This window comes from Neovison vison, chromosome 12 (assembly GCF_020171115.1).
Source record: "Neovison vison isolate M4711 chromosome 12, ASM_NN_V1, whole genome shotgun sequence".
In the NCBI taxonomy this organism is placed as follows: Eukaryota; Metazoa; Chordata; class Mammalia; order Carnivora; family Mustelidae; genus Neogale; species Neogale vison.
Genome location: NC_058102.1, coordinates 96,185,502 through 96,213,387, shown reverse-complemented (window position 1 = coordinate 96,213,387; position 27,886 = coordinate 96,185,502). Strand labels below are relative to the sequence as shown.

Here is a 27,886-nt window from a genome sequence, read left to right as displayed (position 1 = left end):
GTCTGATTGGGGTTGTGAGACACCAAGTCTGTCATAGGCTTCACTGGTGTGAGGCTGTGCCTGTTACTTTGCAGGGGAGCGGGGCGTGGGTGTGAGCGCGCGTGGGTGCCGGGCCTCAGGGCCTGGGTCGCCCCCGCCCCCCCATTTCTCTTCTCCCGGCCTCCCCCCCATCTCCCCCATCGGCCCCCCACCCGCGCTTCTACGTGCTTCTCCGCCGGAGGCTCTGACTCATCGGGGGCTCCGGGTCACATGCGCCCGCCCGGCCCTATCGGCGCCTCCCCCCGCCCCCCCCCCGCCCGCCGCCCGGGATCCGCAGCCGCCGCCGCCGCCGCCACCACTCCCGCTCTCTCTGCGTCGCTGCCGCCGCCGCCCCTGCCACCGCCACCGCCACCGCCACAGGCTGAGTCTGCAGCCCCGAGGTGAAGCCCCGGCTGGCCCCTGCGCCCCTCTGGGCCCCCTCCCCTAGCCACCGTGCCCCCCCCCACTCCCCCGCCTGCCCTCTCCCCTGGCCTGCGCGCATCCTTCGCCCCGCGGCGCTGCGCACCTGCTCCATCATCCGCACCTCCCCCGGGCATCCTCCCTCCCCGGCCTTCTGGGACCGCTCCTCTCGGTTTCCGGCTGTTGCCCCCTCCTCATCTGGGCGCCAGGCCTCCCTGCACCTGTTTCTAACTGCGCCTTTCTCTACCCTTGTCTGACCCTCTCCCCACACCTCTTCGCCTCGGGTTCTATGTTAAGTTCGGGGTCTTCGCTGGCCGTGCATTTTTATACTAGCACGTCCCCTGGCTTTGCATCTGGGGAAACGTCTTCTCCCATTCCTGGGCATCCCTAGACTTCAAGACTCCCTTCTTCCCCCCCATTGCCTCTCTCCTTTTACATTACCTCTCGATGCTGCCCCGGGGAGGGATGGGAAGAGGGGAGAATTTGTCTAGGGGGTGGGAGGTGTTGGGGAGGGGGGTGTTGGGGGCTGGGGAGGATGGGCCCAGCCTCGCCTCTTCCCCCAGATCTCTTCTCCCTCTCCACTCAACTCACAAGGACTGAGGGCTTCCCCAGAACCCTCTCGCCAGACTTCTCCACTGTACATCTCTTGGGAAGAGAAGGGATGGATGTTTGGGAGAGGGGCTAGGATCTTGGAATGGGGGTTGTGGTGTTAAGTTAGGGTGGGATGTGGGCTCTGGAGGAGAGGCCCAGCTACCCAGACAGCCCATCCTCTTCTTGGTTCCAAGGAGAAATGCAAGCCTGGCAGCCATTACACTCTGAGATCTGAGGGAACCCCACCAGTGGGCTGCTGGAGCTACTGAGGGGGCAAGGGAACCTCTCCCAGGGCCCCTCCCTCCTCACTGCAGTGTCCTCCCTTCTCACCGTTTGATCCTCCCCCTCCCCCCACTGCAGTGACCTCCCCTTCCTCACTGCATTGACCTTCTCTCCCCATGGGGTGGGGGGGATCCCTTCTAAAGGCAGGACTGCAGCCAGCTCCTCCCCACCCCCCACCCACTGCAGTAACCTCTTTCCCATCCCTCCCAGCCTCTGGTCCCTCCCACTGATCAGGCTCCACCTCTTTAAACCTCTTATCTTTCTCCCTTTCCTTCCACCAGAGATCTCAGCCATCATGTCGATAGAGAAGATCTGGGCCCGGGAGATCCTGGACTCCCGTGGGAACCCCACGGTGGAGGTGGATCTCCACACTGCCAAAGGTAGTGAGCTTGGCCTTGGGTCTTCCCACAGCCCTCAGTTGGGGTTTCCCCTGGCCCTGGAGGGGATGATGCCTTGATTCCCAGTGGGGATGGGGTGCTGAGCCTGGCTTACAAGCCTGGATTGTGGGGGTTGCATCCTCTCTGTCCAGGGGAGCCAGGATAGGCCAATCTGTGTGTCCTGTTTCAGTGTATGAGGTATACTGTTCTCTGCACGTCTGTGCGTGTCCCGGGCATGTGGGCATGTGTGTGCTGACAGCATAGCTTCATGTCTGTGGGGTCCTCCTTGTGCATGTGGGACCTCAGCTGCACAGATGAGGAAGCCACTGCCTCTGTGTGTGTGTGTGCGTGCGCGTGTGCATTAGAGAGCAGTGTGGGGATGGGACTGGATGTGGCAGGCAGCTTGGAGCTGGAAGGCTGAAGGAATCCCTAGGCCCCTGAGTATCCTTCTGTGCCCCTCCCAGGTCTTTTCCGGGCTGCGGTGCCCAGTGGCGCCTCCACTGGGATCTATGAGGCCCTGGAGTTGAGGGATGGGGACAAACAGCGTTACTTAGGCAAAGGTGAGGCCCTTTCTCTTTTCCAGGCTCTCCCATGCCTCAGCTTTATACTCTTAACCTTACACCAGTTCCCAAACCCCTTTTTGCATGCCCCCCACTTCTGGCCCCTTCCACCCTGACGCAGTTGGGCCTCCCTGCCTCTTCCCAGGTGTCCTGAAGGCAGTGGACCACATCAACACCACCATCGCTCCTGCCCTCATCAGCTCAGTGAGGCCCACTCTTTGCTGGGGGCCAGGGAAGGGGGGGTGGGCTGGGGCACTGGTGGGCAGGACCACGGTCCTGAAGGAATCTTGGATTAGGGGAGAAGGGATCCAGGGGAGAAAGGTCCACCTCTTGGGAATCATGGTTACCAAGGAAGGGTGGGAAGACTCCTTTACTACTCCCTGCCCCTTTGGCGTTCAGGTTCTCTAATCCAGACAGACTGCTCTCCCAGGAACCCTGGCCAGAGGGGAACCTGCCTTAGGGCCCAGCCTCCACGCTGGCCTGGGGTGATGGCGGTTCTGCCCACAGGGTCTCTCTGTGGTGGAGCAGGAGAAGCTGGACAACCTCATGTTGGAGCTAGACGGGACTGAGAACAAATGTAAGCTGGGCTGGGCGAAAGTGGGGAGGCGGGAGGGGGAGGACGTGTGGAGCACATAGTGTGGAGCACTATGGGGACTTCCTTAGGAAGGACTGTCAGGAGTTAGCCCAGCTTCCATTCTCCTCCCAAAGCCAGAATAAGAGAAGATGAATTTAACTGCAGTGGGAGGGAGTGACATTAGACAGAAGGAAGAACTTCCTTGCAGCATGAAGAGGGCGAGCTGGCAGGAGATAGCCTGTGGTCTCGGGATGCTTAGAAATAGGTGGAGCTCTCTGCCCTTTCCCATCACGTGTGTGTGTGTGTGTGTGTGTGTCCCCGCTACTTTCAGGGGAGCACTGATGAGGTGTTGCAGGAGTGGAGAGGGAGAAGGGGGTCTCCTTTACTGGCTACTTTTGGGAGTGCAGGTGGAGGCTGGGGCTCGAAAAGAGAGGGCCATTTTTGTTCAGTGCCTTCCTCTATAATCTCCCAGCCAAGTTTGGGGCCAATGCCATCCTGGGTGTGTCCCTGGCCGTGTGTAAGGCAGGGGCAGCCGAGCGGGAATTGCCCCTGTATCGCCACATTGCTCAGTTGGCTGGAAACTCGGACCTCATCCTTCCGGTGCCGGTGAGCCGTGCCTGCCCTTCCTGGGCCTCTCTCGGGGGTGGGCGTTGGGCAGGGGGCATGAGACCTTGTGAGGAATGATGGGGGGAGAGTGGATTGAGGCAGCTAAAGAGAAAGGATGGGGGCAGGAGACTTTGAGTCTGGGAAGTGGGGGCAGACACTGTCGGGTTAATACTCTTGGGGGTGGAGGAGGGAAGTGCTCTGTGAGTTTTCTGTCCTGTGCCCCACCCCCCAGGCCTTCAACGTGATCAATGGTGGCTCTCATGCTGGGAATAAGCTGGCCATGCAGGAATTTATGATCCTCCCAGTGGGCGCTGAGAGCTTTCGGGATGCCATGCGACTCGGGGCAGAGGTCTACCACACACTCAAGGGCGTCATTAAGGACAAGTATGGCAAGGATGCCACCAATGTGGGAGATGAAGGCGGCTTTGCCCCCAACATCCTGGAGAACAGTGAAGGTGAGGCCAGGAGCCCCACTTCCTGCTTGAAGTTTCACTCTCTCCTAGGACATCAGGAAGGGCCTCACACTTCACCAGGTCCTGAGGAGTATGGTGGCCCTTGAGCTAGCTCCAAGAGGTACCAGTACTGGAACTGGGTCCCAGAAGGCCTGCCACATTCACATGCAGGCCTAAGAGGACAATCTTTACCGGCCCAGCTAGATTTGTTAGCTATCTATCTATCTATCTATCTATCTATATAGTTTAAGATTTTATATACTTGAGAGAGAGAGCGTGTGCGCACATGAGTGGTGGGAGGGGCAGAGAGAGAGAGGGAGAAGCAGACTCCCCACTGAGCAGGAAGCCTGATGCGGGGCTCTATCCCAGGACCCCAAGATCATGAGTTGAAGACAGACGCTTAACTGACTGAGCCATGTAGGCACCCCTTGTTAGCAACTCTAAATTCTTACTGGAGGCCCTGGAAATGCTGGGAAGTGGTCTAGGTGCCTTGTAGGATCCATCCTGGACTTGAACTTCATAGGACTCTCAGTTTGATGAGATAATATCATACTCTATGGATTCTATTCTAAGTCTGACCCATTTCCACGCCAACCTCTCAGTGAGCCTCTAAGATCCCTAATTTTTCTCTGCCTTAGCAAGAGCTGTATGGTGAATAAAAACAATAACAGGAAGTGGCCAAGAGTTCAGGTTCTGGGGCCAAATTGCCTCTATTTGAACCTTGACTTGAAGAGTTACTGGCTGGTGATCTTTCTTACTTAACTTCTCTGTGCTTGTCTTTCTTATCTATAAAATGGGAATAATAACGGTATCTACCTCTTAGTATCATTGTACTTAGGTGACATAGTTAGCCCTCCATAAATGATAGCTATTTACAAACAACCTGATGCGAACAGAATTGCATTCCTCTGCCATCTTAGAAGATGGCCTGCCCTTCCCAGCCCTGGGGAAGACCCCACCAGCAACTGTAGTCAGGTTTCTCCCCAGCAATAGTCCTCCACCGGCGCTCTGAATTTCTTTCTTACTCTCATTCCTCTTTGCCCACCCTTCCTGCCGGTAATCTCACTATATTCCATCCCTAGCCTTGGAGCTGGTGAAGGAAGCCATCGACAAGGCTGGCTACACAGAAAAGATTGTCATTGGCATGGATGTCGCTGCCTCGGAGTTTCATCGTGATGGCAAATACGACTTGGACTTCAAATCTCCTGCTGATCCTTCCCGATACATCACTGGGGACCAGCTGGGGGCCCTCTACCAGGACTTTGTCAGGGACTATCCTGGTGAGAACAAGGGGTGTGGGAGGAAGGGCAGCATGAGGGTCAAGGGACAGGCAGGGACGTGTGGGACAACTCTGGACTGTATGTGGTGCTGGTAGGTGTCAGGCAGAGATCTAAGAAGAGCCTGAAAATCAGGACCGAGCGCGGGGAGGAGCGCGGTCCTGAGACCAAGAGCAGAGACAAGCTTTGTAGGTAGTTTAACTTTGCAGGTACCCATGATGAATCTGTTTTATCTACTTCTGTCCTAATTAAAGTCATGCGTTCCAAAGTTACCAGGATCACAGGGAGGGCTTTGGAAGGAACCAGTGATGGTGAGAGGTTGATGGGGCCCAGCAGGGAACTTGTATTTGTCAGTGTTTTTTTTGTTTTGTTTTGTTTTTAAGATTTTGTCTATTTATTTGACAGAGAGAGAGAGGGAACACAAGCACGGGGAGCAACAGGCAGAGGGAGAGGGAGAAGCAGGCTCCCACTGAGCAGGGAGCCCCATGTGGGGCTTGATCCCAGGACCCTGGGACCATGACCTGAGCTGAAGGCAGATGCTTAACCGACCGAGCCATCCAGGCGCCCTGTGTCAGTGTTTTTTTTTTTTTTTTAAAGATTTTATTTATTTATTTGACAGAGATCACAAGTAGGCAGAGAGGCAGACAGAGAGAGAGGGAGGAAGCAGGCTCACCACTGAGCAGAGAGCCCGATGCGGGACTCGATCCCAGGACCCTGGGATCATGACCCGAGCCGAAGGCAGAGGCCCAACCCACTGAGCCACCCAGGCGCCCCTGTCAGTGTTTTTGACCAAGTTGTGGATGCTGAGTGGACCGGCAGGCGCTGTGAGAGAACAGAAAGGCTGACGAGGAGCCGAATTACCCTCTCCAAGACTTCAAGGGCTATGACCCCCGCATGGAGGAAGCTGGTTTCCATTTCCCTGAGAGAGAGCAAGAGAAAGTAGACACAAATGCAGAATGAAGGATTTCGAATAGCCTTGAGGAAAAGCTTCCCAAATGCAAAATGCAAGGGAGTGAGAGTCTTTTGAGAAAGACTCTGAACCATTGGATTTTTTGGAAGGTTTTCCTTTTCTTTTTTTTTTTCTTTTATTTTCTTTTAAAGATTTTATTTATTTGAGAGGGAGAGAGCATGGGGGTTGGGGGAGCAGAAGGGATGGGGGAAAGAATCCCAAGCAGACCCCATGCTGAGTGTTTGGAGCCCGGTGCAGGGCTGAATCCCACAACCCGGAGATCATGACCTGGGCCAAAACTAAGAGTCAGACACTCAACTAACCGAGCCACCCAGGTGCCCCTGGTAGGTTTTCTGAAAGAATCGAGCTGAGAATCGGGCAGGCTTATCTTGGAGGCAGGGAGGCAAGGATAGGCAGGCTCAGTTAGCCAGGGGAATCTATCCATTTCAGGGAGCCATAGTGGGGAGGTGTTCCTGCCTGACGCGGAGCCCCTCTTGCTCTCTCTCCAGTGGTCTCCATTGAGGACCCCTTTGACCAGGATGATTGGGCTGCCTGGTCGAAGTTCACAGCCAATGTAGGGATCCAGATTGTGGGTGATGACCTGACGGTGACCAACCCAAAGCGTATCGAGCGGGCCGTGGAGGAAAAGGCCTGCAACTGTCTGCTGCTCAAGGTCAACCAGATCGGTTCGGTCACTGAAGCCATCCAAGCGTGAGTGTCCTCTGGCTCTTCCTGACCCAGCAGCCGGTTGCTACAGGAAACCTCCGGCCAAGTGCTCCCAGCCTTGTCCTGGCACAGAGGCTGAAGAGAGTGGGGAACCTGTAGTCACTTTCCACCCCATGCTTTTTGGCCCTCCCAAAGAGCTTTGTGCCAGACCAGTGTTGGGGCTGGGAAGGGAGTACCCTGCATGAGGGGCTGGGGGTCAGTGCTGGTGTGTGGCTGCAGGTGCAAGCTGGCCCAGGAGAATGGCTGGGGGGTCATGGTGAGTCACCGCTCTGGAGAGACCGAGGACACGTTCATCGCCGACCTGGTGGTGGGGCTCTGCACAGGCCAGGTGAGTGCAAGGGAGAGCTATGTGCAGTTGGTGGGTTCTGGTCAGGTGGCTGGGTCTCTCTTTCCACATGTTTTCGGGTGTCAGGGGAATGTCAAAGGAGTGTTAAGTTTTCTTATAGGAGACGGAGGGGCAGCCACTGAGCTGCTTATCTTTGGGCACATTTCAGATCAAGACTGGAGCCCCGTGCCGTTCGGAGCGTCTGGCTAAGTACAACCAGCTCATGAGGTGAGGATACCTGGGAGCTGGGAGCCCAGGGCCCGGAGGGTTAAAAGCTCTGTTTGCTCACCATCCCACCTCCAGCACCCAGGGCCTGGAAAACAGTAGCTATCCAGAAAATACTTATTTTGGAATGATGGCTTTACTGATCAGTGGCTCCCATAATCATGTGGGAATGCCCATGCTTGGGCCAGGACACGAAGCAGCTGCTGTGACGGATTTGGAGGATAGGGGGCCCCCGGAAAAAGAAGCAGGATCCTCTCTGCTTCCCTGACTCTTTCCTCTCTGGCTCCTCTCTCTCAGAATTGAAGAAGAGCTGGGGGACGAAGCCCGCTTCGCTGGACATAATTTCCGCAATCCCAGTGTGCTGTGATCCCTCTCCTTGCCCGGAGACTAGGAACCCCTTTGCCACTCTCCTGGAACCTCTTTCTTCCTGTTCTGCTCTGTGACATCTCTCCCCGGACCCCCCGCTGACCTGCTGCACTCTTCCTTGGCTTGTCCAGCCCCAGCTGTGTGCTCTTCCCCCTCTGGGTTCCACACTCTCCACTTCTCTGTCCTTTCTATTCTCTCTCCTCAAAAACTGGCCATGGAACTGAGGATTATAAGGGAGTCCATGGAAGAACAGTCAGGGTCTGGGAAGGGTGCATCTGGGTTGGTTGGTGAGGCGTGTCGAGAGGGGTCGTGTGTCACTGTGTGTGTCTCTTCCACCTGTCTTCCATGTTGTGTAGGAGTCAGGAGGCGCGGCCAGCCAAGGTGGAGGGTCATGCTGGCGGCATGATCGTGCCTGGCCCAAGCTCTTAGTGGATTATTTATTCATTTATTTATTGTTCATTTGTCTTAATCAATTCCTCATTTCTCCCTAACTCCAGTATCCAAACCTGGCCTGACAGGAAATGAGTGTGTGTGTGTGTGTGTGTGTGTGTATGTGCGTGTGCGCGCGCGTGTGATGTGGCCAGAGATTCGGGGATGGCCTGGGGCTGGGAGGTCTTGCTGGAATGGGAAGGGTAACAGAAAAGGGCCTTGCTTATCAGCTCCTTTGTGTTCACCAGCCCTTAACCGAAGCCGGCTTGGTCCAGAGGTAGGGCTGTGGGCCCAGGGGCTCTTTCCCCTCTCTCCTCAGCCCCGGCTTCCCTGTTCTTCCTCCAGCTGCACCAGAGAAATGTCTCACTCCCCTGTGCCACATTCCACAGTTGCCACCACCTCTGTGGTGTAGAAATGAGCACCACCATTAAAGTCTGAATCACAGTGCTTTGTTGTGTCTGAAGAGTCTTACTCTAGTCCGTATGAGAGGAGAGAAGATGGAGCACCTGGAAGTTGGTGAACCTGCATAGCAGAGCTGGGGAGAACCCAAAAAGAGGAGGAAACCGAACAAGTATGGCTAAGATGATGGCACTGGCTACCCATCCCTGGCCAGGTGGGGACCCTGCTTCCCCTGCCTTGCCAGCAGAAGCCTGGCCCCAGGACCCAGGCAAATGAAGGAAGTCTGAGCATTCCTAGAAGTGTCAAAGATTTTGTGCGTGTGCGTTTTTAGGAAGAGGGGTTCAGAGTGTTCTCAGATTCCTGTAGGAGACCAGGCCGTGGACTAGAGAAGTTCCTATCTAGGCCTCTCCCCACGGGCCATTCCGAGCTGCACCAGCACTGAGTGGGCATCACCTGTGAGATGGGGAACTAGGGAGAGAAGAGTGGAAAAGAGTGGAACCAGTGGACACAGAGGAGGGTCTGAGGAAATGGAGTCTTCTGGTAAACTGGGGAGTCAGAACCACAAGTGCTGGGTTGGCCTGCGTAGGGCCCCCACGTGCGGCTGGAGACCCACTATCACTCTTCAGCTCCAAGGGGGCCCTGACTGACTTTGACTGGGGCCCAGCAACCACCCAGGGGGAGAAACCCTCTCTTCTAGGGTTGGGATCCAGAACGATCCCAGCATGTAGGGGCTACACATGGGGAGTTGTGGCCACTAGAGGGAGGCAAGGTTCCGCTGGACGCCATACTCACCCTGAGCTAGGGGTAGGATGGGAGGAATTTCAAGGTTGTCCCCTCTGTGGGCCTCCTGAAGTGCTTCTCTACTCTGAGTTCTGGTCCTGTGCTCTCTGTCATTCTGCCCAGCTCCAGGACTAGAAGAGGATTTGTTCCTGTATGGGCAAGACCCATTTCTCTGTTCTTCTTTCTGTGTCACTGACACCTCAGCCATTTTCAGTTCAAAGAGCTTCTTGCCCCTGTTCCTCTATGCCTCTTAATTTCAGTGTGGACATCTCATCTTTCCATTCTCTCCTGTCTCCTGGCGCCCCTTTCCATTTCCCTTGGGGCACACTGTATTTTTCTCTGGGCCTCTCGGTTTTCTCTGGGGTCCATGATAGCCATCTTTCTTCTCCAACTCCTGGACTGACCAGGACTGTTTTGGACCTCTGCCCTTTACTCCCTCCTTGCTAGGTGGCCTTCTCTTGCTGCCATGCCCACCCCTAGGACCCCCCCTCCCCCGCTCCCGCCAGGTACCCGGTTGGATTGGGTTACAGCTAGTTGTCTGGGCCTCCCAGGCCCCTCTCCCCACTTTCCCTTTGTGCCGTTGCCTAGATACCAGTGGGTTGTGGGGGGCTGGGGCCATAAAGGGAGCTGGGATGTGTGTTGGTGGGGTGTGTGTGTGTGTGTGATGCACCCCAAAGCTGAGTGGGGAGTCTGGTCCTCAGGTCAGGGAGGAATTGGAGGTGGTAGACCCTGGCTTCTCTGATGCTCCTTATCTTCCATTCCTACCTCTGCCTAAATTTTTCTTTTAGGTTCAGGTGTGTCACCATCCTAGCCTATCCCTCAGTGGTTAAAAAACAAGAGAGAGCAGTTCAGCCTAGAAGGGAGACGGGAAGGGCCTGGGCCATGGGCCCAGTGGGAGACTGCACTGAGAAGTGCAGAAAGAGAGGAAATGCAATGGAGAGTGAGGAGGAGGAGTCTTGGAACAAAGTTGTGGGGGTGGGGAGAAGGAGCTGGGGCCATTCTAGGGCACTGAGGTAGGGAGGGCAGGGATCAACCGGGAGGAGGAGATAGGGAGCTGGCCTGGTCTCTGGAGGGCCCTGAGGGATAAAAAAGGTGGGCATGGGGTAGAAAAGTGAGTGGCCAATACAGAGGCTTTGCAGAAGAGTGGTGATTCACTGCTAGGCCACAGAAGCCTTCTGGCTCGGGTTCTCCAGTGCTTTAGAATCTGTTAGAGCTTTTTGGTAGTCCCAGAACCTGGCTGAGCCTGGCCCAAGGAAATATGAGGCAAAACCCACTGAGTTGCTACAAATCCAACCTCCTTCCTTTCCAGAAGCCTGGTGGGAGCCTACCATTCAAGGCCCATCCTTGGCCTCTAGCTGGCTTGCCCCCTCACATGCCCTACTCCCACCCCCAATCTGGAGAACTAGTAAGGGCTCCCAATCCAGGCTCCAGCTCCAGCTCTTCCAGGTTCCCAGCCCGCCTCCCTCCCATTCTCTGGCCTTCCCAATCTCAGCTGCCAAAAATCACCCAGTATCTTGGTGTCCTTTGTCCTGGGAGATGTTGCTGTTTGGTGTGGGGCCAGGGAGACAGCCCAGAAGAAGACACTGGTGGTGGACTGGTGGGGGTGCTAGCTTCAGGCTGCAAGACTGGAAATGGCTGGCTGGCTGACAGGGAGAGGGTTGAAGGAAGAACCTGTGGTCTGGGGGTGGGTGGGGATTGTCTCCACAGTAGGAGGGCTGGGATTGGGGGATCATGGTACCTAGGGATTTGGCTCCACCTTGAGCCTAATCCCCACTGGACCCCTTCCCTGTGGCCCAGAGTACAATCTGTGATGACTTGGAACAGGTTTGAGAAGGAAAATGGAGCCACCACCAGACATAAGGGCCTGAAGATGGTGCCCCGCACCTATAAATGAATCCCTTCCCTACACGGGGGTGCTTGCCCTCTCCCATTTCTATCACTTCCTTCTACTGCTTTCCTTCCCATCTCCACTCTGGTCTTTCCCATCTCTGACCTCCCTCCATACTGCCACCAAAGGCCTTGTTTATCTTACATTTCCTTCTAATCTTCTTTACCCACTTCCCCCTCTGCCCCCACCCCACTGTATCCACCTTTGTCTAGCCAACCCAAACCCTCTTCAGTTCTCTTGGAAATCCCCCATCTCCAGAATCCAGCCATCCTGGTGTCTCCCCACCCCTTTCCCACCCAGCTCTACAGGTCCTTAAGAATATGCCTCTGCCCCCACCTCCTTCATCCCTTCTTAAGGTTCCTCACCTTTCCCCTTCTCTCCATGCTGACATCTCTGGACTTTCTCCAGCTTTCCATCATCACCACCCCCCCTTCTTAATGTTCTCTATTCTTTTCCCAACACCAATCACCTCCAAACTACTCTCTTCCAGAAACCCCATCCGCATATATAAATGTCTACATCTTTTCAATTTCTTCCCCTCCCCATGACCTCAAGCTTCCATCCCATTCTCCCGCATCATAGCCCCCACCTCTCCTGCTACGTGTCACCCCAAGCTTTAGTCACCCCTCCTTGTCACATACCTCACTACCCCCCAAAGCCCCCACGTAGCTCCATTTTCTCAATGTACCCCTATTAGACCAATCTCTGCCACACACCCAACAACCTTCCACTTCCTCTCTGCCACAGACCCCCTCGGCCCCAAACTTCTCCAGTCTCCCCCCTTCTCTGCCCTTAAAACCGATAGCCCCTCCCACCTAGCCCTCTCCGGTTCCCCACATTCCGCCTCGGCGAACCCCTCCCCGCGCCCCAGCCCCCTCGGCCGGCCTCGGCCAACTCACACAGCGCCTCCCCCTCTCCGGATCCCCCTCTCTCCCCCCTCGCAGCTTGCCTCGCGCTCCCTCCCTCGCGTCTCCCTCCTGGCCCCTCTCTCCTCCGTTCCTCCGCGCTCCCTCCTTCTCCCTCTTCCTCCCTTCTCCCATCCCCCTCTCCCAAGCTCCCTCCCTTCGCCGTCCGCTTTCCTGTGCGAGTCGCCGGACGCGCCGCCCAGCCCGCCCGCAGCCCCGCGTCGGGCCGGGGCCTCGGGCCGGGACCCATTTAGGGGGCACCGCTGGCCTCGAAGAGGGGCTAGGAGGGGGTGAGGCGTGGGGGACGACCGCCCGGGAAGGGGTGGGGGCCGCGGGCGGAGGCCGCCTAGGGGGGCCGGGGATCGCGCGAGTGCGGGCTGCGCGGGGCGGGCGCGGGCGGCGGGCGGGAGGCGGCGGGTCAGAGCCGCGCGGAGGGCCGGCCGGGCCGCGGGGGCGAGCGGCGCGGCGGGGGCGGGCGGCGCGGCCCGGGCATTCCGGGCTGCCGGGGGGAGGTGGCGGGCCTCAGGAGGGGCTGAGCGAGAGCGCGGACCGGGATCTGCTCCGAGGGGCAGGCGGGCGATCGGGGCCAGGTGGGGGAAAAGGGGGGGGGATGGGGGCCGCCCTCCGGGGGGGCCGGGGCCGTCGCCGCCGCCGTCGCGGCGGCGACTGAAGCCGGGAAGAGGAGAGGGGGGCGGGGGAGCGGCCGCCGCCGCCCCCCGGAGGCGCCGGAGCCCCGAATCTCGCTCGGAGCCAGCCAGCCGTCCCGAGCTACCACCAGGTAAGACCTGCTGCCGTCCCGGCCTCGGGCCCGCCCGGGTTCTGGCCCGCGGCTCCCCACCCCCACCCCTCCCAGTTCCCCCTCCCGCCGCCGCCGGCGCCTCCATTTGTTATTTTCCCGACCCGGTACCCCCACTGCGGGCTCTGCCCGGGCTGAGGCTGGGGTTGGGGGGGTTCAGGGGGTGGGGCCGGACCCGGAGGAAGGATGGGGGCCCGGGCACCCGGAGGACCGGGAAGGTGGAGGGAGGTGGGAGGGTCTCTCAGGAGGAGGGCTGATGGGGCAAGAGGGTAGCCAGGACCCCGGGACCAAAAGAGAAGCACCGAGGTGGAGGGTTGGCAGAGGAAAAGCGGGGGGGGGGTGCCCGCGAGGGGGCTTCGGGCGAAGGCAAAAAAGGAATGGAGATATGGCAGCGAGGTGGGGCATTAGGGCTCCAGGAAAAGGCCCAGAGCCCGGGTTTCAGAACTCGGGGTTGGGGGTGCAAGGTATAGAAGGGAAGTGAGAAATGGGGAAGGGGTGTGGTAGGTGGAAAGAGAGGATTGTAGCTGATGAGGGAGAATGGAACCTGGGGAAAGGGAGGCTCTGAAAGGGCCGAGGAGAGGTCCACCTTCGAGAAGCAGCAGCAGAGGTGTTATTGGGTGGAAGTGGGAAGTGGATGCCTTTGTGATTCGATTTTCTTTCGCCCACTTCAGGCCACCTCTGACCTTGTTTTTCCAATCCCAGCCACAGTTACTTCTTGGAGAGGAGCACACTGGGGTGGAGTAGTGTGGTCCCCCTAGAACTAATGAGGAGGAAGATGGGACCATTGAAGGGAGAGTTAGGGAGAAAGGGTTTCTGGAAGGGTGGAGGAGGAGGAGAGAATTGAACAATCTTATAGGCACTCCAGCCAAGTTGTGACCACCTCCCTCAAATCCCTAGAGCAGTGGCTGACCCTGGAGCTGTGGTTTCTGTGGAGGGGGTCGTATCTTCATTTCTGTTCGGATCTCAGAGATTGCTCTTTGTGCAAGGGCTTGTTTCCACGGGGGCAGGCACTCTCCAGCTCCCTTCCCCGAGGGTGCCATGGAAGGGTAGGAGTTGCTTTGGCAACTGGAGGGGGAGTGGCTGGCAGATGGACTCCTGGGATAGACTCTTGAGGGGCAGGTTCTACCATTTTTGTTGCCATAGTAGTGATCCAGTGGGATGTCCTATAGGTGGGGGTTCAGGATTTTGATGGACCTCAGCCTTTCACTCTCTTGTTGGGACTCTTGGTTTGTTCTGAAAGGTGTTTCTGGTGCGGCTGGTGGATGGGAGGTTCCCCAGGGGGTCCGCCCACCTTCCATCCAGTAGTCTGTTGGAACAGGTAGACATGTTATTTTCAGGTCATAGGAGTTGCTCCCGGTTCCTTCCCCTAGGCATGGTGAGAGCATGGGAATGCTCCTGTTGAAGTTACACCATCTTTTGGTAGTTCTTTCTGGCCTCTGCCTACCTTATTATTAGGAACCTTTTGTATTTGGTAGTCCTTTTGCTTCTTTGCACTGATAGTCTGACATTTTCTTAAGCTTGAATCTCCCTGAGTCTCCCTCTGCCTCTTTCCCGGACATCACGATATTGACCCCTTCCCTCAGCTAACCTTCGACCTTCTATTTCCCTGACTTTGTGGGAGGGACTGGGCTCTCCAACCAGCCCATCCCTTGTGAGGGTGGCCCAGGGGAGAGGGCAGTGGAAATACTCCGGAACAGGAGCCAGGATAACTGGGTCTAGTCCTCGCTGTACCTCTAACTGTGGCCGTGGGTCAGTCACTTCTCTTTGAGTCTTGGCTTTGTTGTAAGATGAAGGGGTTATAGATAAGATGATTTCTGAGGCCCTTCTGACAACCTGGCATTCTAAAAAGGCTTAGCTTGGTGCATTGTTCTCTAGGAGTCACTTTGGACTGGTTTGTTAGTCTGGCAGGTCTGGGCCAGCAATCCTGAAATTCACCCTGCAAGCCTTTCCCAGAAAGCCTTGTGCCTCGATTGTGTATTCCCTCTGATGTCCTTCTCATATTTCTCCCTTCTTTTCCTGTTCTTAGAGACTCTTTCCCTTTTTCTCACTTTTGCATCTCCCCAGTCTGGTATTTGTCATTTTTCTTTTGCAGTAAGGCTGTGAAGGGGAATGTGCATAGTGTGTTGCCGGATACACAGTGGGTGTTCTTGAAGTATTCGTTCCACTGACAGGCTACTAGGGCAAGATGGAGTATAGCTCACCTTGATGCTAAAGCATGCTCTAAGTTCAGAAACATCATGTACAGCCCAACCCTAACTGCTCTCCCCTTGCCACTCCTTTCCCCCAGGATTACCTACACTTTTATGACTGCTTTTCTCTTTCAAAATTACTCACTGATAATTTTATCAGATTTTATCTGTTTAAAACAGTGGCAGTAGGGGGAGGGCATCCTTATTGCTGTATTTTTCAGTTCCATTCATGCATTTCTCTGAGCTTTTGGATCTCCTCGCTCTAACTGACTTGGTGAATGGATTCTGAGATTGGGGTGAGACATGGGGACTCTCCTCTAGTGGGGCTGGCAAAGACACACCAGTCACAAATAGTCATCTTTGCTGTGCTTTCGTTGAGATTGTTTTCCCCTTCTCTTCTGTTGGGTTTTGTTCTTTGGATTTTGAGGGGGTTTGACAATGTCTTAAAACCCATCTACACAACAATTCCAAAATGTGGTAATAGTTGTAGCTGAAGAAAGATGGCTGGTTTGCTGGGCAGAGCATGGGTTTTAAGTTCAGCAGACCTGGAGCTGTGTCTCAGCTCTTTGTGACTCTAAGTAAATCATCATTTAAGTTTTCTGTAAAGGTTAGGTTCACCCCTCACCGCCTGAAGTTTTCTGTAAAGGTTAGGTTCACCCCTCACAGCCTGTCTCGGTAGAGTTCAGCGGAGATGAGTAATAAATAATTACTCTGTATTCCTTGGGAGAAACACGCTATCAACTGTGAAAATGCCATTTACCTAGCCAGGCCTCTGCCTCAGTAATAGGTGGCTAAGTTTACCCTGTTCCTACCAAAGCCAGCAGCATTTTATTCGAAAAGACCTACTGAAGTGAGTGGGCTTACAGGTCAATGGCAAGGACAGAACAGAGCACCCACATATATGTGACACCAGTGGGAGATAGAGAAAGGAAGAAAACGGTGGGAAGAGACTGTTTTTGCTCTCAAAAGACTTCATGGTCAATAAAATGGAAGAGATGTGACACTTAGCTAGAAAAACAAGCAAGTGTGAGTGAAAATAGCTGGCTGTAGATACAGGTACAGATACAGACAGGTGGTGAGGTGTATGTCCCTGTCAAAGCCAAGTGGGGGTACAGACTCAGAAACTGGTAACTTTGTATTATTGTATTATGTGCTCACTGATCCTCACTGCTTGGGTTGGTAAAGTGAAAGTCCTGACTTTCTAGCCTAAGGGAACCCAAGCACTAGACAGGGGGCCTCAGGGGGGCTCGCAGAAATGAAGTTCTGCACTTTGGGAATACCCAGGTTTGGGCTTGGGATTGCTAGGACTGTGTGCCTTTGTGTTAGAGAACAGGACATTCTTCTCCCACCTACTCTGATGTGAAAAGATTCTTTTCATATCTCTGGGACTGATCTGAGCCTTCTGAGAATTCTCTCCCCTCCCCCCCCTCCCCAGCTTCTGATGAGACTATAGCAAAGTCTAGAAGAAACAGCATGGGCTTTGAAGTCAGGGAGACGTGGGTTTGATTCTGGTGCTGTCACAGGCTTCTGTGTATTCATCACACAAAGTTGGGCAAATCACAGTCTCAATCTTTGAGCCTCAGTTTCCCCACCTGTATAATGGAAATAAGAATACTGGAGGGTTGGTTATAAGTATTCAGTGAAATTGTAAGGGCTTGACATAAGACAGCACTCAGTAAATGACTTACTATCTCAGATACCTTTTTTTTTTTAAGATTTTATTTGACTGGGGTGCCTGGGTGGCTCAGTCATTAAGCGTCTGCCTTCTGCTCTGGTCATGATCTCCGGGTCCTGGGATCAAGCCCTGCGTCCAGCTCCCTGCTCAGTGGGATGCCTCCTCCCTTTCCCACTCCCCTTGCTTGTGTTCCCTCTCTCACTGTCTCTGTCAAATAAAATCTTTAAAAAAATTTTTTTTTGAGAGAGAGAGAGCACAAGCAGGGGGAGTGGCAGGCAGAGGGAGAAGGAGAACCAGGCTCCCTGCAGAGTAAGGGGAGCCTGATGTGGGACCTAATCCCGGGACCCTGGGATCATGACCTGAGCCAAAGGCAGATGCTTAACCAACTGATCCACCCAGGTGCCCTGAGCTACATTTCTTTATGCTTCCTGGTAAAGTTCTGTGGAACTCATGGACACACAGGTATTTCCTAGGTATCATGAAGGGTAAATAATGTGACCTCACAGGTCCATCTGAATTTTCTACTTTCTCCAGAGATGAAAGAGATGATGTTGCAAGCAAAGTCTGCTTCACTTGTAGATAGCCTGGGTGGCCCGCGGGGCAGGCCAGCAATGTCTTGGAAGCTTGTGCCTCCTGGCCCAAAGGCCCAGGGCTGGGCTGCGATAAGCTCAGTGATATCCCCTTCAGACACTGTTCCCCAGTTTGGAGACTCTGGTGGTCTCTTCTAACAGGCTTCACTGAAAACAGATCCTGCAAGTTCCAGGTGCCTGCACTAGACACTTGGGAGATCCTGCTGCCTGCTTCCCAGACCACAGCTGTGGGGAACTTGGGGGGGAAGCAGAGAAGTTTCTGTATTCAGCTGCCCAGGCAGAGGAGAATGGGGTCTCCACAGCCTGAAGAATGAAGACACGACAGAATAAAGACTCAGTGAGTAATAGCTGAAATTAGAGACCTGAATGATGAAGGGTGGAGGAACTAGGGGTGAGGGCCTGGAGAAGTAGAACAGAAATAAGACACACCATGAAGTTAGGTGCTTCCTTCCTTCTCCCTCAGATGTCAATGAGGAGTGGACGGAAGAAAGAGGCCCCTGGGCCCCGGGAAGAACTGAGATCGAGGGGCCGGGCCTCCCCTGGAGGGGTCAGCACGTCCAGCAGTGATGGCAAAGCCGAGAAGTCTAGGCAGACAGCCAAGGTATTCTGTCCTCAGGTCCTCCCACAGGATGCCCAGGCACTGGAGCCGAGGGTGTATGTGTGTGTGTTGTGGGGGAACTTCCTGTCTGGCAGAGGGTGATGGTGGAGGCTTTGGGAGGTAGAAGACAGGGATTTTCTCTTTTTTCTCTAACAGAAGGCCCGCGTCGAGGAAGCCTCCACCCCGAAGGTCAGCAAGCAGGGCCGGAGTGAGGAGATCTCAGAGAGTGAAAGTGAGGAGACCAATGCACCAAAAAAGACCAAAACTGAGGTGGGAGACCCTAGCAGCCATCCTGATGCATTTTCTGATCACTGTTAACTGAAAACTTCCTTTCACTCACGACTCCTACTGTAATCTCACCTGGAATATGAGAGACCTGGTGCTTATTAAAGGAGTCCTGTCTGTAACATGTCAGACAGGGATGTAGCTAGGCCACTAGATGACCAGGCAGGGCCAGAGGGGACTGGGAGTGTGGGTGATTCTAGGCTTTTTTCCCAGGTCCTGGTTTTCATGAAGGGGCTGGGGAGGAGATTAAAGGTGAGAGGTCTCAAAAGGAAAATGCAGGAGTGGTCTTTTTAAAAACCACGGGTTTCTGGCATGTGTAGTTAATGGGGTGAAAGGAGATGAGAAGAGGGTGGATATGAGCTGGTGGAAGACCGGGATTTGGGTTTAGCTGTGGATGGGGAGAAGGTGCTTGAGATGGACACTTGAGGAAAGAATGGAGTTTCCCAGGGAGGGAAACAACACTGGCTGAGAATGTGGGGAGAGGGGGGGAATCCCCACATGGTAGGTGGGCTTGAGCAATAGTATTCATCACATGGTACAGTGGCATGTTGGGAGAAATGATTTTGTGCAAGGGAGGCCCCAAATGTAGGGGGAGCAAGGAAAAAGAAAAAAAACTGGTCCTCCTTCTTCTGCAGCAGGAGCTCCCTCGGCCACAGTCTCCCTCTGATCTGGATAGTTTAGATGGGCGGAGCCTCAATGATGATGGCAGCAGTGACCCTAGGGATATTGACCAAGATAACCGAAGCACGTCTCCCAGCATCTACAGCCCTGGAAGTGTGGAGAATGACTCCGACTCGTCTTCTGGCCTGTCCCAGGGCCCAGCCCGCCCCTACCACCCACCTCCACTCTTTCCTCCCTCCCCTTCACCGCAAGACAACACCCCCCGACAGCCAGAGCCTGGCTTTGAGCCCCATCCTTCCGTGACACCCACTGGATATCATGCTCCCATGGAGCCCCCCACATCTCGAATGTTCCAGGCTCCTCCTGGGGCCCCTCCCCCTCATCCACAGCTCTACCCTGGGGGCACTGGTGGAGGAGTTTTGTCTGGACCCCCAGTGGGTTCCAAGGGGGGAGGGGCTGCCTCTTCAGTGGGGGCTCCTACTGGGGGTAAACAGCACCCCCCACCAACCACCCCCATTTCAATATCAAGCTCTGGGGCTGGTGGTGCTCCCCCAACAAAGCCACCTAACACTCCAGTGGGTGGTGGAAACCTGCCCTCTGCTCCACCACCAGCCACCTTCCCCCATGTGACACCGAACCTGCCTCCCCCACCTGCCCTAAGACCCCTTAACAATGCCTCAGCCTCTCCTCCTGGCCTGGGGGCCCAGCCACTACCTGGGCATCTGCCGTCTCCCCATGCCATGGGGCAGGGTATGGGTGGACTTCCTCCTGGCCCAGAGAAGGGCCCCACTCTTGCTCCCTCACCCCATCCTCTGCCACCTGCTTCCTCCTCTTCTGCCCCAGCCCCCCCAATGAGGTATCCATATTCATCCTCTGGTAGTAGCTCTGCAGCGGCCTCTTCTTCCAGTTCTTCGTCCTCTTCCTCTGCCTCCCAGTACCCAGCTTCCCAGGCACTGCCCAGTTATCCCCACTCCTTCCCTCCCCCGACAAGCCTGACTGTCTCCAATCAGCCACCCAAGTATACTCAGCCTTCCCTTCCATCCCAGGCTGTGTGGAGCCAGGGTCCCCCACCACCTCCTCCCTATGGCCGTCTCTTAGCCAACAGCAATGCCCACCCAGGTCCCTTCCCTCCTTCAACTGGAGGCCAATCCACAGGCCACCCACCAGCCCCAACACATCACCATCACCACCAGCAACAGCAGCAGCAGCAGCAACAACAACAACAGCAGCAGCAACAGCAACAGCAGCAGCAGCAGCATCATGGGAGCTCTGGGCCCCCTCCACCTGGAGCATATCCCCACCCCCTGGAGAGCAGCAGCTCCCACCATGCTCATCCTTACACCATGTCTCCCTCCCTGGGGTCTCTGAGGCCCTACCCAACAGGGCCAGCACACCTGCCCCCACCTCACGGCCAGGTGTCCTACAGCCAAGCAGGCCCCAACGGCCCCCCTGCCTCTTCCTCCTCTTCCAACTCCTCCTCCTCTTCTTCCTCTCAAGGATCCTACCCATGTTCACACCCCTCCCCTTCCCAGGGCCCCCAAGGAGGGCCCTACCCCTTCCCGCCGGTGCCTCCGGTCACCACTTCCTCGGCTACGCTTTCCACGGTCATTGCCACAGTGGCTTCCTCGCCAGCAGGCTACAAAACAGCTTCCCCACCAGGGCCCCCGCCCTATGGAAAGAGAGCCCCGTCCCCAGGGGCCTACAAGACGGCCACCCCACCGGGATACAAGCCAGGGTCACCTCCCTCCTTCCGAACAGGGACCCCACCTGGCTACCGAGGCGCCTCGCCGCCCGCGGGCCCAGGGACCTTCAAGCCAGGCTCGCCCACTGTGGGGCCAGGGCCCCTGCCACCTGCCGGGCCCTCTGGCCTATCATCCCTGCCTACACCGCCTGCAGCCCCTGCCTCCGGGCCGCCCCTGAACGCCACGCAGATCAAGCAGGAGCCCGCTGAAGAGTATGAGACCCCCGAGAGCCCAGTGCCCCCGGCCCGTAGCCCCTCGCCCCCTCCCAAGGTGGTAGACGTGCCCAGCCATGCCAGCCAGTCAGCCAGGTGAGCCTCCGGGCCGGGGTGCGGTTGGGCCTGGAATGGGGAACGACAGAGCGAGGCAACGGAAAGAGCGGTGCGGGGGAACCCCTCTCGTTTTAGTGGTGCTTTCTGAAGTACTCCAGAACTTGGCCTCGCCCTCACGATCTGCGCGGGCGGGCTTGGGGGCAGGGTCACCGCCGGGCGGATCTGGCAGCTCGCCGGGGCTAAGCGCGCGCCGCCCTCGCGCCTGGCAGGTTCAACAAACACCTGGACCGCGGCTTTAACTCGTGCGCGCGCAGCGATCTGTACTTCGTGCCGCTGGAGGGCTCCAAGCTGGCCAAGAAGCGGGCCGACCTGGTGGAGAAGGTGCGGCGCGAGGCCGAGCAGCGCGCGCGCGAAGAGAAGGAGCGCGAGCGTGAGCGGGAACGCGAGAAGGAGCGGGAACGCGAGAAGGAGCGTGAGCTGGAACGCAGCGTGGTGAGTGCGTCACCACACGCGCCATCCGCCTTTCTGGCCCTTTGCGCCGCGCAGGGTGGGTTGTGTGTGTGTGGGGGGGTCGTTGCTCCCCCTGTCGGAACGGAGGAGGCACGGCAGCCCGAGAAATCGAGACGGAAGGATTCCAGCGGGAGGAATCCTCGCATTCCTGGGTTTGGGGGAGGACAAATTGAGATCAGAGTATCTGCAGATGGTAGGGGGAGCCAAAATCCAGGAGAAAGGGTTAGGGAAATTCCCGCTTAACTGAGTTCTAGTAAAGTGAAGCATTTTGATTTTCAACTGGCGAGACAAATGAGTAGCTCAGGACCAGCTGCCTTTTTGCAGACCTGCCGTTTTGACACTGTTTTCCCCCTGTATTCCACAGAAGTTGGCTCAGGAGGGCCGGGCGCCAGTGGAGTGCCCATCTCTTGGCCCTGTGCCCCATCGCCCTCCGTTTGAGCCGGGCAGCGCTGTAGCTACAGTGCCCCCCTACCTGGGTCCTGACACTCCAGCCCTGCGCACGCTCAGTGAATACGCCCGACCCCACGTCATGTCTCCTGGCAATCGCAACCATCCCTTCTACGTGCCCCTAGGGGCAGTGGACCCGGGGCTCCTGGGTTACAATGTCCCGGCCTTGTACAGCAGCGACCCAGCAGCCCGGGAGAGGGAGCGGGAAGCCCGTGAACGAGACCTCCGTGACCGCCTCAAGCCTGGCTTTGAGGTGAAGCCCAGTGAGCTGGAACCCCTACATGGGGTCCCAGGGCCAGGCCTTGATCCCTTCCCCCGACATGGGGGCCTGGCTCTGCAGCCTGGCCCACCCGGCCTGCACCCTTTTCCTTTTCATCCGAGTCTGGGGCCCCTGGAGAGAGAACGTCTAGCGCTGGCAGCTGGGCCAGCCCTGCGGCCTGACATGTCCTATGCGGAGCGTCTGGCAGCTGAGAGGCAGCATGCAGAAAGAGTGGCAGCCCTGGGCAATGACCCGCTGGCCCGGCTGCAGATGCTTAATGTTACCCCTCATCACCACCAGCACTCCCACATCCACTCCCACCTGCATCTCCACCAGCAGGATGCCATCCATGCAGGTGAGGCTCCTACTACTTTCTCTTGGTTCCTGGCAAGTGATTGGGCTTTTCTGTTCCTCGGGCCAAGACTTCCCTCCTCTAAAGTCTGGCATGAGCCTCTTTCCGGAGATTGCTCCCCTGATCTTCTCATGCCCCAGCCTTGCCACAGGGACTGTAATAATGCACAACCTACCCCACTTCAGAGTCTAGCATTCCACGCATGGTAGAGGAAACCTTGGAGGGAATGCTACCTTTCTGCCCTCAGACCACACCTCCCAACCCCCTTCACATACCCGTTTCCTTGCTCCTTTGGATTAAACTCTGTTACCATTTCTTGCGATCTTTCCTCCTCCCAAGTGGAGGTGTTTTCCCCATCTCTAGATCTACAGCCTTCCAGAAACAGCCCTTATAGCTTTGGCTGGGGGTATCTTGGGTACTAATGAGCTTTATTTACTGTCCTTTTGCCATATTATTGTCCAGAACATTGCCAGATCTAACCTTACAGTCCTGGTCATTCTGGGCTCCCTTGTGCTTTCTCTTTTAACCTTCTGTATCTCTTCCTGTCTTACTTCCTAAACTTTCTAGTTCCCTTTATCTCCTTTAAGCCGTCCACATCTCTTTCCTTTTCCTCAGACCCCTCTGACAAACTGTAATCTCCTGTTATTCGGCCTCTGTGTGTCCCTGTGTTCCTTACTCCAGAAAGGTCTTGTCCTGGCCACCCACCAGTCCCCTAGTTCTTCCTTTGCTCTTCCTTGTTCCTCACTGGGTCTTTCTGTGTTTGATTGTCCATCTCTTCCTGGCTTGGATCCATTTACCCGCGTGCGTGGTTTTCTCCAAACTTGCCTTTTGGTGACCCCTTTCTCTTTACCTTCTAGCCTCTGCCTCAGTGCACCCTCTCATTGACCCCCTGGCCTCAGGGTCTCACCTTACCCGGATCCCCTACCCAGCTGGGACCCTCCCTAACCCCCTTCTTCCTCACCCTCTGCACGAGAACGAAGTTCTTCGTCACCAGCTCTTTGGTAAGGATGAAGGTGGGGATGGGGAGGATCTGATGAGATAAGGGCAGGAAGGAGGAGATTGGGTGGTGGGATGGGCCTCTTTGGGACTGGGGAGGGGATGCGGAGGTACCCAGAGGAGCTGGGAATAGAAGGAGGGCTGAGGCCCTGCCCAAGAGAGGTGCAGGTTGGAGTGCCAGGCGGAGGTTTGAATCCTCTCAATGGCTGGCAACTTGCAGGACTGGCTTTTCCCTATAAGTGTTTTAGTCTCCGTTGCCTCTGTAGCTAGCTGTCTCCCAGTCCAGAGTAAGTGCTCAGCATTCCCTCGGTCCTGTGTCTCCTGCCCTTCCTGCCCACAGCTGCTCCTTACCGGGACCTGCCAGCCTCCCTCTCTGCCCCAATGTCTGCAGCTCACCAGCTGCAGGCCATGCACGCGCAGTCGGCTGAGCTGCAGCGCCTGGCCCTGGAGCAGCAGCAGTGGCTGCACGCCCACCACCCGCTGCACAGTGTGCCGCTACCTGCTCAGGAGGACTACTACAGGTGCGTTGGCTTCCTGGGGTGCAGAGGGTCGGGCTGCGGGTTCCTGGGGTTGGGGGAGGAGCCCCTGCCCCACCTCCCAATTCTGTGACAGGGGGCCTGGGCAGGGTTGACCTCAATCTCATGGTTCTGCTCTTCATCCCCTCTCCACCAGTCACCTGAAGAAGGAAAGCGACAAGCCACTGTAGGACCTGCCATCAAGAGAGCACCCGTGGCGCCTGCATCTGGACCTCCAAGGCCTCCCTCCCAGCCCGCCCCCCAGAGCAGAGGAGGGAGGAGTGCTGCTCCTTTGCAGGGTTTCAGCAGCTGGGCAGAGGGAGGGAGGAAGGGACAGAAGGCCAAGGCTCCTGTGGTAGGCAGAGGTGGGGAGGTGGCGTCGGGGTGGGGGCAGAAAGCGCACAGTATCTTGGACCAGGTCCCTTTTTCCTGTCCCCCTGCTTTCTTCCTCCCCCGTGCCCAGCCCTCGGTGGCCACCGCCCCTCCCCCACCCCGTTGGTGTGATGATTTCATCTGTTAGATGTGGCTGTTTTGCGTAGCATCGTGTGCTGCCCCTGCCCGTCCCCAGTCCCTGTGCGCGCGCCTCTTCTGCGATGTATGCCCCTTGCCCCTCCCCCACATTAATAATTTATATATATAAATATCTATATGACGCTCTTTAAAAAACATCCCAACCAAAACCAAACAAAAACATCCTCACGACTCCCCAGGAAGATGGCTGTGACTGGTTCTTTGCGGGCTCTGGGGGCGGAGTTGGGGGTGAGGTGGGGGTTGAGCAGTGCCTGGAGAGAAGGCTGTGGAACAGGACACCGTGGATGTAGAGACGTGGAATCACAGAGGAGCTCTTGGCAGGACCCAGGTGCTCCGCTGGAGGGGTACTGCGGAGCTAGTCCCTCCCTGCCTCGCAATGCAGGGAAGTCCAGACGCTGGATGCCCCGGTGGGGTGCGGGAAAACAGGCACGCCTCTGATAGAGTTAGACCTAGGAAGCCACTCAGACTTTGGAGGCCTTTCTGCTGCTGACCCCACAGCTAGGAGCCACCAGAGTCCAGAATCCTTTTATTCGAATAGATTGAGAAAGGGTAATGAATTGGAGGTGCAGGGCCGTATTTTCATTGGGTTAAAGTGATTAGAACTCCGGAGTCATAAGTACCCCATGGTTTGAGGAGGGAGCGGGCGACCATTTTCAAATGTCTAGAAAAGAAATTGGAAGGCGCTACGCTGGCGCGCGCACTTAGCGTCACAAGGCCATTTTAGGAGAACCCGAGAGCCGCCTTAGCTTTTAGCGTTCATTGCTGCGAATCACTACGTTCTCAAAAACTGAAGGGGGTGTGACCAGCCGTCCCAGCCAATCAGCTTCGATCTCATTTGCATAAACTCCAATCCAATGTTCCCAAATTCTAGAAATGGGTAATATAAAGGAGCTTCCTTCCCCCCCGTTTTTTCTTTTGAAAGTTGTAACGTCCCCCGTCGCTTATATAGCAATAGGAATTAGAAAAGGCCACACTGAGCTCACCCTCACCAATAGTGGCGTTCCTGGATACCCCATGTTCTCTCCAGACTACTTCCTGTAGTGTTACAGCTCTTTTAGAATTTGTCTAGCAGGTTTTCCGGTTTTCACCGGAAGACCCTCCCTATACTGAGTTTATAACGATAGATTGCTTTTTAGTTGTGTTGCCTTTATGTGTTCGATCCTTTCGAGTGTTCGATGGTCTGGTTAAGTGGTGCTCTTTTTTAAAGCAGTTAGGCGTTTGCGGCGCGCTGCGCTACGCCCACAGGCTTCCTCGGTTTCCGGCTGCAGCTGATGCTGCTTCCCTTCCATCGGTTTTGAGAGCCACTCTGAGAGGCATCCCGTTTCTCCTGAGCATTTCGTTGGTTTCGCTGCACGTGCAGCTTTTGTTACCCTATGGCGTCCGCCTCGGCCCCACCCGCGGCCCTGAGCGCCGAGCAAGCCAAGGGTGAGAAGCATGTTCTGGCCACCGCGTGGGCTTCCTGCTGGAGAAGGGCGCGGGCGGAGGGGACAGAGCGAAGGGTGTGGTTGCACCGCCGGGAAATGGGGGCACAGGGTTCCACCCTCTCTCCCCCAGGAGGGGTCCTAGAGCGAGGGAATCTGGGTCGAGTTTAGCGGGTTACTCTGGCTTTAGTCCACTAATTTCCTGCCCTCTTCCCTGCGTTCTCGGCCTGGGCCCGCCGGCCGTGCTTCGACTCCTACCCGGGGATGCGTCTGCGGTGCAGTGGTCCTGGCGGAGGTAATCCAGGCGTTCTCGGCCCCGGAGAACGCCGTGCGCATGGACGAGGCTCGGGACAACGCGTGCAACGACATGGGCAAAATGCTGCAATTCGTGCTGCCCGTGGCCACGCAGATTCAGCAGGAGGTTATCAAGGCCTATGGCTTCAGCTGCGACGGGGAAGGTGGGTCGGACGAGGGTTGGAGGTGGCGTGGGTCCGAGAGAGGGCGCTGGATCCCACTGGGTCCCTGAGCCGTCCTCCCTTGCCTCGCCACACGGAGGCAGCCACAATCCGATGAACAGTATTGGCCATAGGAGCCGCGGGTCTGTTCTGAACTTGTGCCAGGTAAAGTCCTAAGTGCTTTTTGTACTTAGCAGTAATTATATTGTTATCCCACTTTAGGATGAGGAAACAGACTCTAGTAGTAAACTAAGTGCTCGAGGTCACAGCAGAGCTGGAGCCGACCCCTCTTCTGATGAGTTCTAGTGGGGTGTCTGCATGGCAGTATGCTTCTGCAACCCCTCCGGGGGTTTTAGCTGTCTCTGTTGGAGGGCTGGCTGGTCAGTTTCCTTGATGAGATCATGGTGTTCCCCAGGGTTGCTGATTGATTCAGCCCGGCTGACCCAAGGCCCTCCTGTGTTCAGGTTATAGACTTGGGGCCTTATGCATGTTCATACCATGGGTTCTTGTGAGTAAATTGCCAGAACGGTTCACCTGATCACGAGAGGCAGGCTGCTTAGGGGTATTTCATTCACTGTTTTGCCTGGTCTAGACCAGGAAATGGTGGATCCAGACTACCCAGGACAGAGGCCTGCTTGTGCCTTGTTTTGTTGACAGCTACCTGACCAGAGGGGTAACAGCCAGTGACTCATGCTCAAGCTGCCTGCCCCCCATGTCTGGGCATACCTGTCCCCTGAAGGCGTGGCTTGATGCTCCACTTCCCCTTGCAGGTGTCCTAAAGTTTGCCCGCTTGGTCAAGTCTTACGAAGCCCAGGATCCTGAGATTGCTAGCTTGTCCGGCAAGCTGAAGGCACTGTTCCTGCCCCCCATGACATTGCCTCCCCACGGGCCTGCTTCTGGCGGCAGTGTGGCTGCCTCCTGAGGGTCGGCCATCCCACGCAGGGAAGACCTTAATGTTCCAGAGGATAATAAACGTGCCTGTGACTTAGCCTCGGTGTCAGTCTTTTGTGACCCTGACAACCCCCACTTCCTGGCCCCAGGTTCCCTCTGCCATTCCAGGCTGCTTCAGCTCCCCGCCCTGATCGTAAGCTCCTGCTGGGAACACCCTGCCCCAGGGCAGGATGGGAGGAAGGACATGCCCCTCAAAACCTTGGAGGAAAGGGGGGGTTGTGTGGTGAGCCTGCACAGGTACCACCTCCTTTGAGGAGAGGGGCCTCCTGGGCTGTTTTGGAAGCCCCTTAGCTTCTGGGAGCTGTGAGGCTCCCCCATTGGTCGGTGCTCCCTTGGCTGGGGTTACTTCCTGGTCTTTGCCCCCACCTCACCCCCCCTTCTTCCAGTGGCTCTGTCAACTTGAGCTCCAGGTGGAGCTCCAGGTGACTCCTCCCCTCCCAGGGGCAGGGGTGAGGACAGGCTGGCCCTGGATGATCCAGTGGATCTGGAGGGAGAGGCCTGCGGCTGTGGGCAGTCTGAGGCCAGCCCCTCCTAC

General features: G+C 56.3%; 3 protein-coding genes and 1 non-coding gene across 5 annotated transcripts; all 4 read left to right on the top strand.

The window, feature by feature from the left end:
- The first annotated feature begins 337 nt into the window (after nucleotides 1–337).
- On the top strand, nucleotides 338–8,624 carry ENO2 (enolase 2). Its single transcript, XM_044228078.1, has 12 exons — nucleotides 338–419; nucleotides 1,593–1,691; nucleotides 2,153–2,248; nucleotides 2,394–2,452; nucleotides 2,756–2,825; nucleotides 3,295–3,428; nucleotides 3,661–3,883; nucleotides 4,963–5,160; nucleotides 6,616–6,817; nucleotides 7,052–7,160; nucleotides 7,327–7,385; nucleotides 7,680–8,624. Exons 2-12 carry the CDS (start codon nucleotides 1,607–1,609, stop codon nucleotides 7,747–7,749), a joined length of 1,305 nt encoding a protein of 434 aa, XP_044084013.1. The 5' UTR covers nucleotides 338–419; nucleotides 1,593–1,606; the 3' UTR covers nucleotides 7,750–8,624.
- A 4,200-nt stretch (nucleotides 8,625–12,824) lies between these two features.
- ATN1 (atrophin 1) lies at nucleotides 12,825–24,694 on the top strand. 2 transcript variants are annotated; one of them, XM_044229422.1, is made up of 10 exons: nucleotides 12,825–12,927; nucleotides 17,541–17,736; nucleotides 17,863–18,000; nucleotides 18,154–18,267; nucleotides 18,921–20,953; nucleotides 21,184–21,406; nucleotides 21,789–22,485; nucleotides 23,340–23,483; nucleotides 23,819–23,999; nucleotides 24,151–24,694. In XM_044229422.1, exons 2-10 carry the CDS (start codon nucleotides 17,710–17,712, stop codon nucleotides 24,182–24,184), a joined length of 3,591 nt encoding a protein of 1,196 aa, XP_044085357.1. In that variant the 5' UTR covers nucleotides 12,825–12,927; nucleotides 17,541–17,709; the 3' UTR covers nucleotides 24,185–24,694. The 2 variants fall into 2 exon arrangements, with proteins under 2 accessions (XP_044085357.1, XP_044085356.1); XM_044229421.1 differs by having other exon boundaries at nucleotides 12,826–12,927; nucleotides 18,918–20,953.
- An 868-nt stretch (nucleotides 24,695–25,562) lies between these two features.
- Nucleotides 25,563–25,624, top strand: LOC122892832. Its single transcript, XR_006381505.1, has one exon. It is a non-coding gene; the product is annotated as a U7 small nuclear RNA (small nuclear RNA).
- Nucleotides 25,574–27,388, top strand: C12H12orf57 (chromosome 12 C12orf57 homolog). The gene is made up of 3 exons (XM_044226601.1): nucleotides 25,574–25,949; nucleotides 26,227–26,403; nucleotides 27,171–27,388. The coding sequence occupies exons 1-3, from the start codon at nucleotides 25,898–25,900 to the stop codon at nucleotides 27,320–27,322; spliced, it is 381 nt and encodes a 126-aa protein (XP_044082536.1). The 5' UTR covers nucleotides 25,574–25,897; the 3' UTR covers nucleotides 27,323–27,388.
- Nucleotides 27,389–27,886: the final 498 nt, after the last annotated feature.

Coding starts and splice junctions, on each gene's coding strand:
- C12H12orf57 (XM_044226601.1), top strand. CDS start 25,898: ATGGCGTCCGCCTCGGCCCCACCCGCGGCCCTGAGCGCCGAGCAAGCC. Junction 25,950..26,226: donor GAGCGCCGAGCAAGCCAAGG/GTGAGAAGCATG, acceptor TCTGCGGTGCAG/TGGTCCTGGCGGAGGTAATC. Junction 26,404..27,170: donor CTTCAGCTGCGACGGGGAAG/GTGGGTCGGACG, acceptor TTCCCCTTGCAG/GTGTCCTAAAGTTTGCCCGC.
- ENO2 (XM_044228078.1), top strand. CDS start 1,607: ATGTCGATAGAGAAGATCTGGGCCCGGGAGATCCTGGACTCCCGTGGG. Junction 2,249..2,393: donor ACAGCGTTACTTAGGCAAAG/GTGAGGCCCTTT, acceptor GCCTCTTCCCAG/GTGTCCTGAAGGCAGTGGAC. Junction 3,884..4,962: donor CATCCTGGAGAACAGTGAAG/GTGAGGCCAGGA, acceptor TTCCATCCCTAG/CCTTGGAGCTGGTGAAGGAA.
- ATN1 (XM_044229421.1), top strand. CDS start 17,710: ATGAAGACACGACAGAATAAAGACTCA. Junction 20,954..21,183: donor CATGCCAGCCAGTCAGCCAG/GTGAGCCTCCGG, acceptor CGCGCCTGGCAG/GTTCAACAAACACCTGGACC. Junction 21,407..21,788: donor GTGAGCTGGAACGCAGCGTG/GTGAGTGCGTCA, acceptor TGTATTCCACAG/AAGTTGGCTCAGGAGGGCCG.